Genomic DNA, 12,226 nt, shown 5'->3' with positions numbered 1-12,226 from the left:
TTAAGTATTCTGTGAAAACACCACCACCCCACTTGAGATACTATCAATCAAGTCATCCATTGGACAATGCAATTCCTGTTGATGCTCGATGCCGATCTGTCGTGCAAGCGAAATGCAAGGGATGGCGTGATTGGCGCTAAATCACCACCATCCGGGACGAGCTATATCATCGGGTATAGATTGCGCGTACTGTTCTTGGGATAAAGAGTTGCTCAACTTGATTAATGAGGTGCTATGTACACAGACTGATCGAATAGGCGAGAATATATCCTAGACACTTTGATATAGCTCCCTCAAACCACCCCCCTTTGTACATCTACACCACCAACCTAAGCGATCGTGATGTTCTGGCTGAGGGTTTGGAGGTACGGCTCAAACGAAGCCTAGAACACAATAAAATCAGCAGAGATCCATAAGTTGGAATGGCATTCAACTTACCCCAATAAGGGAGGCATGAGCAACACCCAGCACCGCCTTGCCCGAGGCTGTGCCCTCGGGAATGGTGACGGTGAAGTTCTGGTACTGAGGCAAGTACCACTCGTGGTACTCGGGGTCAAAAGCACCATTGTACAGGACGTGGCCCAAGACCTCCGAGGCCGGGTAGCAGGTGGCAGAGGCGCAGGACTGCAGGCCGATGGCGATGGCCATTTCCTCGACGTTGGTGGGGGGAGTCTATCGCAGAATATCTGGTTAGTCTAACTGAGACAGTTTACACCATTCAAGGTCGGGAATAACAGCATCGCAGGACTTACCGGACGCTCAATCTGGACCGTCACCTGCTGTCCCGCCTGGACAGTCTGGCCAGCCTTGGGAGAGGCAATCTGGACATTCTGGGCCAGTGCGGTGGCAGCAAAGGCAGTGATGGCGGCGAAAGTGAATTTCATGATGGCGATGGCGATGGAAATGAAAGAGATGCGGAAAATTGAGTTGGAATGGCTATGATGAGAAGAGCATGAAGAGGACAGCTCCGACCCGGAGTAACCCGGGGTTTATATAGACACCTACAAGCTGGCGAGGGCATGATGATGGGAGGTGTTGAAGTGAGACATGCGGAGGCCGGATGATAGAAATAGCAGCTCCAGCTGGGGATACGGGGCAGCCGAGGAGGAAATGATTGGCAGGGTTTCAGCTAGTGAGTGTCGATCGGATGTCAAGTTGATGGATCTCATATTGGGAGGTGAAACCTATACTTGTTTGTGTAGGTACTTTGTAGTTACAGGCGCGGTGTCCTTATAGGGCTATATATTTCAGGGTAGGTATAGGAGGTTAGAAGTACATCCGAAGACCCGTAGCTACTTGGAATATATTGATGCCTGTGGAAGGTGGAGAGGAAAAGGAGAGCAAGAAGCAAAGAATAGGAGAGACTTCAGTTATTTGTTATTAATTTAATCAGTCATGCATTATGCATAATTAGTTAATACTTACTGTACAATGACTCAGGTGGTGCATGCACAAGTCACATGATGGATGTTGATGACTGATTTCTCGGCAACTGGTCGGCAGATGAACATTAATCAGAATGATGGTATGATCTAACTAGTGAGAAAAGCCATCATCCACGATAGGGATAGTGGAAGCTTAACTGGACGCCTTATATATCGCAGGGGAGTCATTATCCACTGGTGGATAAAAAGGTGGCTGATTATTGCCACTGGCAGGAAAACTACTACTACTACTTAAGTACCATTATATGTTTATCCCATGATGACTTAGGGTACACACTGATGATCACGGTTGGGGAACAACGAACACAACAGACCATCATGGAGTGAGACTGAGATAGCACTGCTGCATTATCCAGTAGTAAAAATGCAAGTGTCACCATCATCATGTCGATCTATCACACAGTAGTAAAGTAGCAAGTCGTATTCTCGGTGGTATCAGCCCATCTCACCTCAGCGGCGATCGCACATCCACTACATCATGACATGGGTTGGAGTGGACACTGGAGATACATACCACTCGGGACCCCCACTGGATCCATCCCATCGCAACATCAGCGGAAATAATGATCCGATGGCGTGCTTACAAGTATGCTTCCACTTCTGTTCGATCGGTTCCTCCGGATAGGGATCGTGGTTGTGACGTTGCAATGTCGCCTGCGGTGGCATGGACCTCCGCCCTCCCCGCGTCATCCGGACATTCGCCCAAACCTTGAACCTGGACTCGATCCACTGGGCAATCCAACGCCACCACAAGGCTTATCTTCCCAATACGAGGCTTAATCAAGCTGTATACAAATAGAAGAAAGTAAGATGATGATAATGTAGAACTCTATTGCGAGGAGGGTCTTGATCTATCGCTGGGAAAGAAAATTGAATAAGATCAAAAAGAACATGGGGAGGTATAGTGCTGGTGCAGAGAATATTGAGAGTGTTCAGGGCAAATGATGAGGAGCAAAGATGACAGAAAAAAGACCCGCTCGTGTATCAACAGGGCGCTCGTAAATGTATTCACACACAGAAAATCATAACCATCGAGTCATATGTACATCAAATGCAAATGCAGTGGAGGGGGTATTTGCAAAGGAGGAGGGTTGGCCCCGGTCGGAGTCGCCTCCCCATCGAATTAATCACACAAGAAATGCTTTACTCCGGAGCGGCGCAAGTGAACACACCACGCACGGATCCGCTGCGGTAGTTGAGAATCTAAGCACAGAAAATATTAGCACAGAATTCACAATTAGGGAAAAGAGGAAGAGGGCTCTTACAATGTCGTCGACACTGGCATAGGTACCAGCCCCCAGCGTCACCAGACCAATAATCAAACAGCACAGGTTCAGTGCTCCCAGCATCAGGTTCTTGGGCGTGTTCCACTTGCCCTCGCGCACCAGCAAGAACCACATCAGCGCGGGGAAGTAGAAGGTGAAGCCCGAAATGAAGAGCGAGGAGGAGATGGACAGCAGATCCGAGAAGAAGGGAATAACTTCGGCGATCACAAACGCCACCCAGGTGATGACGGTGATCAGCGCCAGCCAGGTGATCCAGCCCATCTTGGTGTTGATGAAGCGGATGGTCGAGTTCTTGAAGATGCGCCCGTGGATCATGCGACCCAGCACCACCGTGTTGATGGAGCCACTGATGAAGATAACAGGCAGCGCAATACCAAAGGCCACACGCTTGACCATGCTGCCCGCAGACAACAGAGCGGGGCTCTGCACATCCTGACCAACAAAGGCGTAGATCAGCGCACCCGTCAGCGTGTAGATAACAATTTCGATGAGACCCAGGGCCCAGATGGACTTGACGTAATCCTTGGGGGTGTGCATCTCATCCATGAAGGAGAACTGGCACATGGCGAAACTGTAGGCGAAGACGATGTTGGTAACGGCAATGAAGGCGTCAGTGAAGGTGATGCCTTCCTTGGGCCAAGCGGACCAGTTGACCCCGGAAAGACCAGCCGTGGAGTCGGAGGCTGTGATGCCCGTGGCGATCATGGTGATCAGAATGGCAGCAATAATGGAGACAAAGTCGACGTAGCCCAGAATGGCCATCTCAGCGAAACTGGGGGGCACGGCGAAGAGCAGCAGGATGATGGCGGAGACAACAGCGAACACGACGGAGCAGACGCCGCTTTCGGTAATGTTAATGAAGGCGATGGTACCCGTCAGACAGTGCGAGCCCGTCAGGAAGAGCAATTGCAGACCCAGCATCACGTAGACAATCTCGTAACCCACCCGGCCGAACATCAGACGTCCAGCCTCGGGGTAGTGGGCAACGTCGGGGAACTTCAGCTTAACCTGACCGACGACGTAACTGGTGTAGATAGCGACAAAACCCAGTCCCACGGTCAAGATGACACCGGCCACCATACCGAGGGTAGCGAAACTGCCGGGAATGGACAAACTTCCCAGCGCAATGGCCTCGACGATCAGCACGACCGTCAGGCGCTTCCATCCCAGACGGTTATATTTTTCAATACCGGCCTCGTAGATGTTCCGCTCGCCCTCGCTCATCTTCTCCACCAGGTCGCCGTCAAACTGGGCGGCACCACCATACTTCTCACCCCCCATGACATTCTGGGACTTGTTGTCCGTACCGGAGATCTCGTCACCGTAACCCATGATGATCACGTTGTTATTGTTATATATGTATAAGATAGATAGTAGTGGAGGGTAGTGTGAGAGGGTAGAGGTGAGTTAGTGGTAGTGGCGGTTGGGTGGAGGAGGGTAGAGTGAGTAAACACACAGTGCCCTGTCACACACCGATTGCCTTGGGGTGAGGGTTTGGGGGAGAGGGGGGAGAGGAGGAAGATGAGAGAGAGAAGGAGAGAGGTGTGTGAGTCTGGAGAAGAGAGAGGAACAAGAGGGAAGAGGGAGGGTTTTGAATGGGAGCGGGACGGAAATTCACCGCAGGCACAGAACCGTCCGCCCAGACTGAGCACCAAGAGTGAGAGCGCGAGTAGACGTCGGATGAATCCGGGCACCGCCGCAGAGGAGCTGATAAACGAAGGGGAACAGACCAACGAGAATGGAGCAAAAAAGAACATTTCAACCAGTTTCGTAGTTTTGTGGTGGCCATCAGACGATGGAGAAACCAGAAAGTGACCACCAAAAAAAGTGGAAACGATTTGGTAATGAGATAGAGTGGCGGTTGCTAAGGTTTGCCAGTTTATCTGCTCTCCACGTGGGGACCAAGCTCCCGCCACTTCTACAATTGCACCAATGAGGTTCCAGATATTAGTGCCTAGCCCGTCTAGGCATCCGGAAATGGACTAGCGCCCACCAGGGGTTAAGCCCCAGGGTGACGTTGGAACTGCAGACCTTACCCGTTTGGGGTTAGAGTTGACCCCGACCCTAGTTCCCATTGCGGACAAGTAACCGGTGGTCACTCTGGTTAAACCCAACCGGATTGAAAAGGCTAAAAAGGCTATTCGCGTTAGTCTGCATTTTCCCCCAGACTCAACTCGAGGACCGATGATTAGCCCGTGGCAGCTGGCCGCGCTTGCAGTAGTAGTAACTAAGTAAGTCTAGTGCTCCTCCTCCTCCGCCCTCCCTCCCTCTCCGTCGTTCCCGATCGACGCCGTCCTCTTACTACGTTCGGGGTGTCCGGCGCGAAGTTTATTTGCACCCGGGTCAGCCGTGAGGCTGAACGGGCTGAACGCTGTATCTTTATGTATGGGGATGTAAGGAGGTATCCATACTACTTGGCGGGATGCACTGTCCCGAGGATGGGGAACACAAAGGACAGCAGCACGAGAGAGGATTGGCAGGCACACACACCCATGGGCACACCTCACCGGGCGGAGGAAGATGAGAGAGAAAGAGAGAGGGTCGGGTTCTGACTCGGGAACAGGCAACGGTGGAAGCGACGCTGACCTGCAACATCAAAAACAACCCAAGAAACACCGGCGTAACCTTTTTCCTGACGAGGTGGAGATGATTAATCTTCTAGAAGCCTGACGAATGCGGCAAGTGAAGCCACCACTTCGCAGGCCTTATCAGGGTGATGACCAATTGCTATCGCTCACACACTGAATCCGGGCGGACGTGTGAGCACCGAAACAGCAGTAATTACAGCGAGTTGTTGGAGACATACTACCTAAACTAGTTTAGTTCCAACCAGGTCTTTGGCTGATCCCGGCGCTTATCTTATCCCGCTCGTCTCACACTTCCCCTCCCTCCTTCCCTCCCTCTCTTTCTTTAATTATTAGCTCTCGGTTTTACTCATGGTGACCTGATGGGTGACCCGGGCCGAGAGATACTAGTCTACAGTACTAGTATTGTGACTCTCGGGTTTGACCAACATGCCGACCTATCTATCTATCTGCCTATCTCATAATCAAACAGAGTACGAAGGAGTAGTAAGTAGTTAGTCTGCTGATCTTTGTCTCAACCATCCGCGTCACCCGCGACCATCATTCAATTCCGACCGGGATGTTCACCCTTCTGGGCAGTCAGGCAGGAAGTCAAAAGTGAGGCAGTTTATTCCGCGTTGGAGGTGGTAGTGATGTTTGTTGATTGATTGTTGGAGAACCAGACCATCCTCAGGCAGGCAACCTTCCTCCGAAACAAACAACACAAACTAACGTACTTACTCCAATTGCTGCTGGCTGAACTGCGCTAACCTCCTTTGGGACCAGCTCGGATCCGACGTGTGAACTTTGTCCCGCCCGCCCGAAGTTTCCAAACTTTCCCTTTTTGGTCTCCTCTTCCCCCTCCTCCTCCTCCCCAAGACTCCGCAACTTGCGTGCAATCTATCGCGACCACCTGCTTAATTGTCCTGTCTCTGCTCTCCTCTCCCAAAGATACATGCCATCGTGAAACCTATCACTATCCTCGTGTCTCTCTTCTCAGCATGAGCTTCTTCTCGATGTCCGCATTTGCCCTGCGACCGCCCCGCCAAGTCGCGTCGTTTCCCCTCGAGCCTCGGGTTCCCCAGGTTCAGAGGGCGCCCTCTTCTGACAAAGCTTAGCTCAGATCGGTCATTGCGTTGGGATGGCATCACTCCATTCTTCCGGGAAAACGTGCACCTCTACGCTATTGTCCGCGATTGTCGGTCGGAGCAGAAGATGGACCATGCTGCTGCCTTTCCATCCCCGCTATTACCTAACAGATATCCTTCTCTATGGACAGGCCGGGCTCACCTCCAATGCGGGGGCGCCATTTATTCATCCCCCGGATTCTCCTCGTGTGGAGATCTTTACGCCGGCAGTTCGTATCACGATCCTCTCTGGCCTTGGAACTCTCCCTATTGAGTCGATACTCCATACTCTGACGTCGGACGGATATCACGGAGGGCAGGGATGGGCACCGGCCTGAATACTGTTGGGAAGTGTGTGGAGCCGGTCTTCACTCTTCATTACATAAAAGAAATGCGCCTAGTCTGATGCAGGAGCTCCCGCTGCCTGCCCGGTGGTGAAAGAGTGTACCTCCGTGACGGCAGATGCGCTATTCATACCCCAGTCCATATGGAATTGTTGCTCTTCACGCACCATTACTCGTCTCTGCGTTTGGTCAAATTGGCCTCGAACAAGCTTTGGCGGTGAAGGTTCCGGCCAACTTGTGGTAGTGACCCCAATTCTATGGCCCTGAGTTCGCTGCAATAGGTGAGTCCTTCCCGTCCCGGCGATCGCCTGATGGACGAGCATAGACCGGTTCTAGACTGTAGTCCAGTCTCTTCTGCCTTTTGTCATTGGTCCCATGTCAGACGGGAAATTCAACGCGGACAGAATGCAGCATCTCCTCTGTCGCCATTATGCGGATCGTTTTCATCATTCTACCCTGGATAACCCGCACAGAACAAATGTTTCATCGGTAGGACCTCGCCACTACAGTCCAAATCGCGCAGTGTTGTATTAAAGTCCTCAAATCCATGGGACATCCGAGCGCGGAGATAAATCTCCGAGGCCGATCGTAATCTCCGATGCCTGCTACTATGTACAACTTTGGCGGTGATTTCACCATCTGCAGGTAGCCCAATTGTCGAGGCGGTAAATATAACAGTGTTCCGAAAGGCAACCCGTCCCATAGGGTGTTCTCACGGATTATCAATCCTGCATCCTCGCAGAATTAACGTCTAGTCGGTTTAAAACTAGCCATTGTCACACCCTGCGGCTTCGATTCGGCATTTAGGAATGCCGCTCTGAAGCTTTTCGGTGATCCGACGGAGCATAATGAAGGAAGAGTAGAGCGGACTGCAATCCAATAAGAAATTTCTTTTTGTCGGTCTTATCTGGTCGCGGTATTGAACATCATTACGAATATCCTTCCAGTTCAGACAGTCAGACCTCGTTGAATCGACATCCAGTCGAGACATTTACAATGTGCCAAAACAAGTATCAAGTAGAGGCTGTTCCCAGCTGCAAACGAGATCCCAGGATTCTCCATCAAGATATTCCGGACTCGGGTACTGTGCAATTAGCTGTCTTTATATCTTGCCACAAAGGATGAACCATCCAGGCTACATGGTAATTATGTGGGAGCAACCAGGTTCAGGCACGCTACACTTACCACAGTGGTGAAAGTCGGGCATTACTTAGATCTTCTTTCCTGTGAAGCACAAATATGGCTCGACTACGGCTCGACTATGGCGCGCAACGCATGCAGTAACTGTTGGATCGGAATGCAGGGGATGACACATTCAGATCGCGCCGCATGCAATCCTACTCCACTACTTGACTACTTGCCCTGGATCGAAGTAATCTCATTGGCGACATCAGCCACATCCGCGGAGGCTCCGGGTGATGTCGAAAAAAGATAGTAAAAGGTACACACCTAGGTTAAGGTACACATGGCTTCAGGCTTGCCATGGACTTTTTCAGTGGATTCGCGGATGGACCTGCCGGACAAGATTTCCTTCCTCTTTCCTTTAAGATACCCCAAACTCATCTCAACTCAGTCAAGTAAATCACAGTTTTGCAGAAGAGAAAAAGCAAAAGAGATTAGTAGGGAGTCAAGAAGACATGCCCGTTGGGATATTTCCCACGCTGGTACCTCCGAACGCTAGTGGTAACACAGAACTCCATACCCGGGAGATCCCCCCGGATGTCGTCACCATCCTCCTAGAAACCTCCCCCCGAAAGGGAACTGATCTAATAGTACTGTTTCGCAGTATCTGGGCCATCATTCTCCGCAAATAATTCAAGTCGGGCCGGCTATGCTTCCAGGCGAGAGGCATGACTGCGGCTTGCTCTGAGTTGGAGGAGCTGGTGTACCAAGGGATGTCTGCAACAGCATCGCTCATTCACCTACCCTCACCTGATACGGCTCGATACTACGGACATTGTTGTCTGCGGGTGAGCCATTGCAGCAAAGAATGATCGAAATGTGGGCCACTCGAGTCAATCTTATAAGCGCGTACAGCCCATCGGAGTGCAGTAAGGTGAGTTAAGTCAACTCAAGCATGAGGCCTGGAACCAATCCTAACAATGTCAGATACCCGTTAGTGACACTTGATTGATAGTAGAGCCGAACAATATAAGCACTCAATTGCCACTTGATGCTGAAGGTGAACTCCTGGTTGAAGGACCAATCGTTGGTTTCAGATAAACAACAATCCTCGGCGCCCAAGAGATACATTTCCAGTATCACTGCCTCGCTGGCTCCGCTTCATATGCGGAGTTTTGGTCCACACGAGTATCTACCGCACAGGAGACATCATACGATATAATTTCTACGAATCTCTGCATTACGTAGTCCGTAAGTTTTCACGGATCATGTTACAAGGGCAGCGGATCGAGCATGCCGAGGTGGAATATCACGTTCGGCTATGATCTTCAAGCGCCGTCCAGGTAGCTGTTGATATGGCCCTGTTTGACGATGTTGAAACCAGCACCATTGTCGCCCTGGATATGGGCCAGGTACAGCGCATGCAGTCAAGGCAGCCACCCACCAGCTTCGGCAAACATTTGAGTATACGAAAGCATCAGTAAGCGATGCGCAGACCAACCATCCTCTCCCGCCGTCTGTGCCTGGGATGGCGAATTTACTTACGAGCAATTTGATCAGCTCTCGTTAGGGTTCGCGCAAGAGATCCCTGCCCATGAAGTTTAGCTGGAGGACTTAATTTTGGTATGCCGGGAAAGGAGCTGCTGAATTCCGGTGGCTATCCTGGCAATCTAGAAAGCTGTGGCACGTTTAGTCCTTCTGGATGGCACCCATCCAGCTACTTAGTTGCAATGTATTGCAAAGCAATCTGCTACATTAATGAAAATTGAAAAATGAAAGTACCCACTTCAAAGCAAGCAGCCTGTGCTCGACAGTATTGCAAATCGACGATGACCACCTGTGGGCTCTAATAACTCCTCGCTGGCTGAGACGGTCCACGCTGGTGGACAGCGCAGCGTACATTATTTTCACATTTTGCTCGATTGGAATACCCAAAGGGGCTGTTGTTGAGCATGCTTCCCTTTCCGTTTCGTGAGACCCTCACTACTCGACTCCAGTCACGGCCGATATCGCCTGTTCTACATTTTGCCTCCCACGCCTGGAATGCGATAATAATCGATGTTGTAGCCGCATTTTTGTCAGGTAATTATCTCTGTGTTTCCTTACAGAATTGATATATGAGGCATCTAACCTTGACTGCGAAGCTTGTGCGAGCCAATTGAATACTATTTACCCCGACTGTTGCCCATCAGCACTCCTAGCGAGTTGTTGTACGATGAGACGTTAGTCCTTGACGGGGAATCATCGCTACAAGGGACACTGAAGCCTGGCATAATAAGGTTTGTCCCCTGAGCGCACATGGCCCAGCAGAGTGCACTCCAGTCATGAGTGTTATCAGGCCGTTAGACCTGACCTAGGATGCGCGGGAAATTGGCGTCCCAAACGTCAGTGCTGGGTGGCTTGTACGTCCGGATGACCAGGTGAAGTTGCACGGTCAGCGGTTGGTGCTGGGTTAATTTGGACATCATTTCAGCAATCTTTCGCCGGATCTAGCGCGGTCAGTGATCTCATACAGCCAGAAGAGAAGCTACAAATAGGTCCAATTTTAGCAGCATGTATCTTCTATCCCGGCCACGCTGATGAATCACCGCCCGATTCATGCATCTAGGAGCTTCCTTCGGATACTTTCCGAAGCAATGTTCATGAGGCTAGAACAGCTTAATATCAGAACCTGCCTTCATACATGGTGCCTTCCATGTTTCAAAAGCCCTCCGAATGCTCAGTATGACGGCATCAGCATGCCTCGCCTGTTCCAGGAAGTCAGGGTACGGTTTAGACAGCCCCGACGGTGAACTTTCCGGAATACTTACACAGCCTCATCTACCATACTCTTCCGCAGGCATACCAGTTCTGGTGTGATTTCCTCTGAGGTTCCAGCATGACCTATCTCGATTTCGAATCATTGTCAGGTTCGCCGCCTTCCCACAAGCGCGGAAGCCTTGTAACGAGCACCACGAAGATCTTTCACCCGCCAGCACCCGCTGGGATCACAATGACCACTGTCGTCAGGACAGCTTGGGCGCTTTGCCTGGCGCACATGGCCGGTACTGATGACGTCGTCTTCGGTCAGCCCGTCAACGGCCGCAATCTGGAGCTACCGGGGGTCGAAGCAGTTGTGGGAGCGTATGTTAATTACGTGCCAGTCCGAGTGACTCTTCAAGCTGCCTGCACCGTGTCAGACCTCCTGCACGCAGTTCACGAGCAACAGACCCGGAGCATGGCCTTCGAGACAATTGAATACGACGATCTGATGGCACGGTGTACTTCCTGGGTGGCAGACACAGAGCCAGGTACCGGGATTTACTACGTAAACATCCCTGATGTGTTTGCTGGTAGCGGCCTGCCAGGGGTCCAGTCGAACCATGCAACATGTATTCCGCTTGCCTTATTATCACCCCCTTGTGGCCTGTAGTCACTTCTCGAAGGGGACTCTCGAGCTTAATATTTACGTATCGGATCAGCTGTGGGATCAGAATTAGGCTGGTCAGAATTTGCATCTGTTTAATCAGATTGTAGTGTTCCCTGCTGGAGAATCCAACGGGTCTTGCCCTTGACGTTTTGAAGCATTAGTTGCTTCGTGTTTCGATTCACCCGCCTACTACCAGGGTGTATAAGAGTCAATTGGCCTGAGCAGATGTTCAACAGAAATTGTAATGTTTAATGTTTGCGGCAAAATGTTCTCAATTGATTGACCTTGTAGAACAAGCAAAGATCCGTTACTGTTACTAGATATACTGATACCAGACTGGCTACTGCTCTTAGCAATCATAAGTATCTACTACAGTTGTCCACTGGACAGCTCCAACCCCTTTAACGTATTTCTATTCTCCTATAATAAGTTCATGAGCTCCAACATCGTCCCGGAACACCTGAAGGACGCACTTTCACAAGATTAGTCATTCATGCAAATTCGTGAATATCATTGTTACTTCCATCGGATTTTCGGAAGACGGGGATGTATACGTGATGTTATCAGTTTACTGGATTTGTACTCAGATCCTGCAGGAGGGCCTGATTCGCAGACGGTCTGGCATTCGATCATCTCGGGTGTGCGTCATACCTTAGTCATTGAACAGACAAACCTTGTGGATTAACAGCTGTACATTGCGGAGATGGAAGGTGTCGAGAAAGGCGGTCTGTGTGCTACTAACTTAACCATGTCTGTAAATAGATAGGTAGGTTGATTCTCATGCAGAACAGCCTTGCTGCTCACACCCAATAGTCCGGGTCTGGTGGCGTTCCATAACTTACTTGTATAACATGGCACGTCCGCCACACGAAAGTCAATCCCACCGGGGTCAGCGAAATGCAAGAACGAGTTTTTAGTTTTGGAAAAAG

The 12,226-nt window shown here is 50.6% G+C and overlaps 3 protein-coding genes across 3 annotated transcripts; 1 reads left to right on the top strand and 2 right to left on the bottom strand.

Annotated features, from left to right (window-relative positions):
* Nucleotides 1-329: 329 nt before the first annotated feature.
* AtWU_02506 (major facilitator superfamily protein) lies at nucleotides 330-884 on the bottom strand (the record flags this gene model as incomplete). Its single annotated transcript, XM_035497620.1, has 3 exons — nucleotides 330-383; nucleotides 439-672; nucleotides 753-884. The coding sequence occupies 3 exons, from the start codon at nucleotides 882-884 to the stop codon at nucleotides 330-332; spliced, it is 420 nt and encodes a 139-aa protein (XP_035353513.1).
* A 1,704-nt stretch (nucleotides 885-2,588) lies between these two features.
* Nucleotides 2,589-4,063, bottom strand: AtWU_02505 (putative amino acid transporter; the record flags this gene model as incomplete). Its single annotated transcript, XM_035497619.1, has 2 exons — nucleotides 2,589-2,648; nucleotides 2,711-4,063. The coding sequence occupies 2 exons, from the start codon at nucleotides 4,061-4,063 to the stop codon at nucleotides 2,589-2,591; spliced, it is 1,413 nt and encodes a 470-aa protein (XP_035353512.1).
* A 6,703-nt stretch (nucleotides 4,064-10,766) lies between these two features.
* On the top strand, nucleotides 10,767-11,300 carry AtWU_02504 (acetyl-CoA synthetase-like protein; the record flags this gene model as incomplete). The annotated part of the gene is made up of 1 exon (XM_035497618.1): nucleotides 10,767-11,300. The coding sequence occupies one exon, from the start codon at nucleotides 10,767-10,769 to the stop codon at nucleotides 11,298-11,300; it is 534 nt and encodes a 177-aa protein (XP_035353511.1).
* Nucleotides 11,301-12,226: the final 926 nt, after the last annotated feature.

Source organism: Aspergillus tubingensis (genome assembly GCF_013340325.1).
Source record: "Aspergillus tubingensis WU-2223L DNA, scaffold_3, whole genome shotgun sequence".
Taxonomy (NCBI): Eukaryota; Fungi; Ascomycota; class Eurotiomycetes; order Eurotiales; family Aspergillaceae; genus Aspergillus; species Aspergillus tubingensis.
This window is presented reverse-complemented; position numbering and strand designations above follow the sequence as displayed.